This window comes from Nestor notabilis, unplaced genomic scaffold, assembly GCF_000696875.1.
Source record: "Nestor notabilis isolate BGI_N333 unplaced genomic scaffold, ASM69687v1 scaffold24069, whole genome shotgun sequence".
Taxonomy (NCBI): Eukaryota; Metazoa; Chordata; class Aves; order Psittaciformes; family Psittacidae; genus Nestor; species Nestor notabilis.
In genome coordinates this window covers 7058-12701 of record NW_009944445.1, presented here as the reverse complement: position 1 = coordinate 12701, position 5644 = coordinate 7058, and the positions used below count along the sequence as shown (strand labels likewise).

Genomic DNA, 5644 nt, shown 5'->3' with positions numbered 1-5644 from the left:
CCCTAGGGAACAGTAGCTCTGTGTTCTCGGGGGGGTTGGGGAGAATTTCCTAGATACAGACACACAAGGGAGTGAGGTTTTCCAACATTCTTTACACCTTTCATTTGCCTAAAATTCAGGATTTGTTCTGGTTGGGATTCACTGAACTTCTGTCTGACATTGTAGCTTAGGAAACTTGAAGAAGCAATAGATGACTGCACGAATGCAGTGAAACTGGATGACACGTATATCAAAGCATACTTGAGGAGAGCACAGTGGTAAGTAGAGCTTTGTGATGGACATGCTGAGCATGTTTGTGGGTAGGAACCTCCTCCTTAGAGCCCTCAGTGACAGGGGTAACAAATCTGGAGCTTAACTGGATAAAAGATAAGGAGCCAGGAATTTATTCCTCTTCCTTCTGCTGGCGAGGAGGCAGGGGAAGCTCTGTGTAGCCTGTCCTGCCTGCATGGATCTGGGGCTGCCTGTTGATTGCTCTATTGAGGCAGGATTTGTTCTAATGCTTCACTTGCTGTGTTTATAGACTAACCTAAGATCTTCAGTCCCAGAGAGCCTCTTTCAGAAGGGCTGCTGTGAGTGAGAGCTCTTCCCTGGCAGAGCTGCTCACCACTTCCAGCAAAGCCCATTTGGAAATGGGGTGCCCTGGAGAAGTCAGGAGAAATCAGCTGAGGCTGTGCATGTTCCAGCCCTGGATAACACTGCAGTGTCGTGCAGTGAGGCTGAGTGTGTTGAACAGAGGCAGTTCAGGTCTGTGTGTCTCCTTTGTAACTTGGCACCAACCAGGGAAGTATCAAAGCTCTGTTCTGACTATGGGTTTCTTTGCTACTTTCCTCAACACTCGTTATTTCTCACTTTGTGGCAAAGCTGCCTGGCTTATAAATGAACTGAAACTGCTACTGCAGCCTTCCAGTTGTGCACTCAGGTTAGTTTACAACCTCAAGCTCCATCTCAGTAATTGCTAAATGGCAGTAAGTGGTTAAGATGTGAGTAAGGCTGAAATGCCAAGAGCCGGGCACCCACCCCTCTGAGGTGCCAACATGGTCACTTCTAACCAGCCTTGCTACTGGACAGCTCTGCACCAGCTCCCTTGGAATCCTGCTGGCTGGTTCCTGCAGCTGGATGAAGTGATGATCAGATTGGTCCAGCAGAACCTGTGCTGCCAAACGAGGCTGCAGGCTCTGCTTGGAGCCCAGCCTCCAGGTTCCTGTGCCAGGATTGCCCACGAATAGCAGGTGTCTGGGCTCCCAGGCAGTCGAGCAGTGACCCTTTGGGGTTCCTCTGATGACTGCTCTTTCTACAGCCCTGTGCACATCTTTCCCTTAATTCCTATCCAGCCAGATTGTACCTGAACCCCCTTTTGATATTCCCTGTGAAGTACACCTTGGCCACCCGTTGTTTCTTTCCGCAGTTACATGGACACAGAACAATACGAAGATGCTGTAAGAGACTATGAAAAGGTTTATCAGACAGAAAAAACAAAAGGTGAGTGTAGTAGCATTCTTTTTGTGAGCATAAGTTTCCCTTATCTGTCTTTTTTGTTGGTGGTGCTTTTATTTGCCTTTTTTCCCCACAATATACTCTGATTTGCAGCCTTTTGGCCCAGCAGGACATGGCTGAGGAGGCTCTCAGAAGCACTCTGAAATGCCCGGTTCAGAACCTGGTTTCTCTTCCAGTATGAAGATAATTTACCCTGTAGCTGAAGCAGTGCCCCAGATTCAGAATATCTGGTCGTGGTTCTTGTTCTTAGCTGTCATCTTGCTTTTTTAGTAGCTGAAATGGTACAGACAGAGTAACCTTAGTCCTGGTGCTTGTGTCTAGGACTGGTTTAGTAGCACTGAGACATTTCCCTGTGTTTGGAAACAACCTTAAGTAGGCAGTGAGGCTTTAACTGGATTCATGACTAATTCCAAGTGGGCTGGTTACTTGTGGCACTTGAATCCTTCAGCCCAGGTTGTCTCAACATGCTGGTCTTCAGCCCCTTTTAAAGCAGGAGGTTGTGCCTGACACTGAAGTTGCTTTTCTTTGGCATTGTGCTTCCTTCTAGAACACAAGCAGCTTCTAAAGAACGCCCAGGTGGAGCTGAAGAAGAGCAAACGGAAAGACTACTACAAAATCCTTGGGGTGGACAAAAATGCCTCTGAAGATGAGATCAAGAAAGCTTACAGGAAAAGAGCACTAATGCATCATCCAGGTATCCACAGACAGCCTGTTACTAGAGCACGTGTTGGTGCTTTGATGCCTTGCTCCATGCATGTGCCCTGCACAACTCTCGCTCAGAGGCAGGAATAAATATGAGAGGGGGAATTTCTGGACAAATAGGAGTTCTGATCCCACAGCTCTGAAATACATGTGACATGGCTGGGAATGTGCAGCCGTGTCATTTACACCAGAAACTAAAAGCTTTCCTGCTTGTTTCTGTATCCTTAGACCGACACAGTGGGGCAAGTGCGGAAGTACAGAAGGAAGAGGAGAAGAAATTTAAGGAGGTTGGAGAAGCCTTTACCATCCTGTCAGATCCCAAGAAGAAGGCTCGTTATGACAGTGGCCAGGATCTAGAAGAGGATGGATTGAACATGGGAGGTAAGTGTTCCTTATGGTGTTCTCCCCTGGCAGCCTTTAGAAAGATGGGAGCATTTGGAGTCTGCCTTCTCTTGTAAAGCAAACCTCCCAGCTGTAATAATTCTATGAAGTGGCCCAATTTAGTCTTAAAAAGCATCTGAATGGCAGGTCTGCTCTGAATGCCTGTTTTCTACTAGTCAGTGCTCAGAGCAAGCTGGTTGTTTTCAGCTTTCTGTCTGTTTGTAACATGCTTCGTGGGCCCTCAGTGACGTGACAGTTTCTGTTCTGTGCAAACTGTAAGGGGCTGTTTCACTTCAGCTCACAACTTCCTTTCCTTCCCTGTAGACTTTGATGCAAATAACATCTTCAAGGCCTTCTTTGGTGGGCCAGGTGGCTTCAGTTTTGAAGGTAGGTGGAAGTGTCCTCAGCTGTGGAAACGTAAGTATGTGGATCGCTTGATGGGACAGCTGAGTTTCCAGTGCTGTTCGAGGAGAACGTTTGACTTTTACACATAGAAGTATCTAAGAGCTAATATCTTTAATTTTCTTTTTCAGCTTCTGGGCCTGGAAATTTCTTTTTCCAATTTGGCTAAAAAAAACCAACCCCAAACCAAACCACACATACCTGATCTGCTTATTTTAACCTTGAACACGGACATACTTAGACTCCTTCCTTCATCATGTCTCATTGTACTTAGAGCAGTTTCATTTCTCGGTTGGAGACCTCTGTTTTGTGTGCTTTTGTGTGAAGAGGAAACCAGCTCGGGGAGGGGAAGGCTTGTGAACTTTGTTTTACTGTTAACTTTATTAAAAAAAGAAAGAAAAATAAAGCTTTGAATCTGTTGGTCCCTCCATGCTGGCCCGTACTTTTGGACTGTTCCTGCTCCTCGGGAGCAGAGGATTTCCCTGAAGTCCTCCTGGAATCTCAGCTCGTAAGAGGGTGAAGAAATCTCCTGGTTCATTTCGGTTGGCTCTGAAGTGCAGGATGGCAGCATGGCCAGGGGCTGTAGTCACTTGTAAGTTATCTTAATCTCCTGAAAATATTGCCAAGATTCAATCACATTTCATACAATCACGGTTTACCTGTCCTTTCCCTTTGTTTTTTGGGGTGTTTTTTTGCCATGGTTCTATCAGAACGGTACACTTGGGCATTAACTGAAATGCTAACGTGTGAGCTTAATGATTTTGTGTATCAGAGAAATGCTTCTTTGGATTTAAAAGAGCAGCTTATGTGAGAATTGCCTGTGATGCAGCTATAGAAGTAAGGGCTTTGTGTTTCCACTCTCAAGAATTGTCCTGTTCAAGGGAATGTTGAATTTGCTCTGGGCTGAATTTCTTCTCTGTACTTTTTAGTTTTAATTAATCCACTTGAACATTTGATATTTGTGCTAAAACTTGATTTTGTTGAGCTTGATGTTTGATTTCGTGTTACTGATCCGTAACGTGGATGAGCTTGTTCTAGCTCTGATGAAATGCAAAGTCCAATTCAGGTTCCTGATTGCAGGCGGTTACCGTGCGCGTGCAGCAGTGTGCTCTCCTCATGTTTACAGGAACGGTACAAATACCTTCAACCAGTCGAGTAGTTTTCAACTAGGAGTAATTTACTAGTCCAAAGAAGCAAGAAGATGCAGAGTCAGGCTCTGGGCTGACAGGCTGCTGCTTGCTTCTCTCGCACAACGTCGGGACGGGGCAGGAGCCGCGCGGCTGCTCCACCTGAGCTGGGAATGGGGTTGTTTTGGTGGTGCTGCCAGTGAGGCGAACACTGGTTTTATTCCCTGCTGTAGATGTTACAGTGGGATCAGCCAGGAGAGGACTCTGCTTCCAGAAGTCTTCCCTTTCCTTTAGCACATGAAGAGCCTTTCTGGGTTGGTGCTTTGCTCAAGCGCGGCGCTGGCTGCAGGGTGGTTCTGGGGCGCAGGGCTGTGGCTGACCAAGCTCTGGGCTGGCTTGCTCAGAAGTGGGGTTTGAGAGGAGAAATGTGTTGGCAACACCGTTGAGAAGGGCCGAGTATCAGCAGAGTCGTTGTAGCTGGAGCGCTTGAACCAAGCTGCATGTGGAGGGTGCAATTTTGTGTGGCTGAGAAAAGGGATATTCACACAGATCCCTGCGAGAGAAACCTGACCCTGGCTTTTATAGGTACCTGATTTCACTTCTTACTGCAGGAACAACAACTGCAATGAGTTCATTGCATGAAACGATCACTTTGAATGCTGACATCTTTGTCTTCCTCTTGAGGGCTGCACTCCTCCTGGTCAGTGGCAGCTGCCAGGCTGCAGTGCAAGTTCTCTTCACTTCCAACAGTGGCAATAGTGTCGTGGTGCTGCCGCTGCCGCGTCCTGCGGTCCTGTGGTTGTGTTTGGTCAGAACTATTGACAATCTGCTTTCATAGAGGGAAGATTTAAGGGCTTAAATTCTAGTACTGCAGGATAAAGAAAGTATTTTATAACTCAGAAGTCAGCTTTTAAAACAGCTGATGTTGTGTAGTGTTTCCAAAACCAGACTCTACAATGTCTCTTGTAACTTCCTTCACACCAGTGTAAGGTGATGGACTGATCCGGATTGCACTGAGAGCAAAATAAGGTCCTGGCAGCTCAGACTCTGAAAGGGTAGATATCTGGGGAACTGAAATACTGGTCTATGCATACTGATACTTCTCCAGTCCTCATGGCACTTGTAACTCAGAGTTTACGGGACTTATTTTAGTGGCAGTCTGGGTTCATCATGTCTTGTCCTCTGTGTGTTGATATTACTGTACAGTTTGGGCTTTCCTCAGTCTTATCTCACCATGCAGAGATGTGTCCTGCGTTTGTCAGTGGGTTTTATTCTTATCCCCCCTTCCCTGGTGACGACAGGCTTCCTCCTTCCCTCCAAACACTGATGGAGGCCGTTCCTTGGAGGACCGGAGCGGAATGGTTTTCCTTCTGAGGGAGAAAACGTCTACAGCAGATCTTTATAACTGTACATGAATGCATGATTTAATGTAGTTACATATTAATATGGTGAGTGCCAAGACTTTCTAAGGAGCATTGCTACGTGATTCACAGTGAAGGTGCTCAGTGCCTCTGTTGCCTCGGGACGGTGGCGGCAGC

At 46.7% G+C, this 5644-nt stretch overlaps 1 protein-coding gene across 1 annotated transcript in view; it reads left to right on the top strand.

Annotated features, from left to right (window-relative positions):
- The window catches only part of DNAJC7 (DnaJ (Hsp40) homolog, subfamily C, member 7), an 8695-nt gene extending 5289 nt beyond the window's left edge, over positions 1–3406 (top strand). Inside the window, exons 8-13 of the mRNA XM_010022429.1 lie at positions 166–257; positions 1406–1479; positions 2042–2188; positions 2425–2577; positions 2902–2964; positions 3111–3406. Of these exons, the coding sequence (XP_010020731.1) occupies positions 166–257; positions 1406–1479; positions 2042–2188; positions 2425–2577; positions 2902–2964; positions 3111–3148 (567 nt within the window). The 3' untranslated portion in view covers positions 3149–3406. The remainder of the gene's footprint in view (positions 1–165; positions 258–1405; positions 1480–2041; positions 2189–2424; positions 2578–2901; positions 2965–3110) is intronic.
- The last annotated feature ends 2238 nt before the right edge of the window (positions 3407–5644 follow it).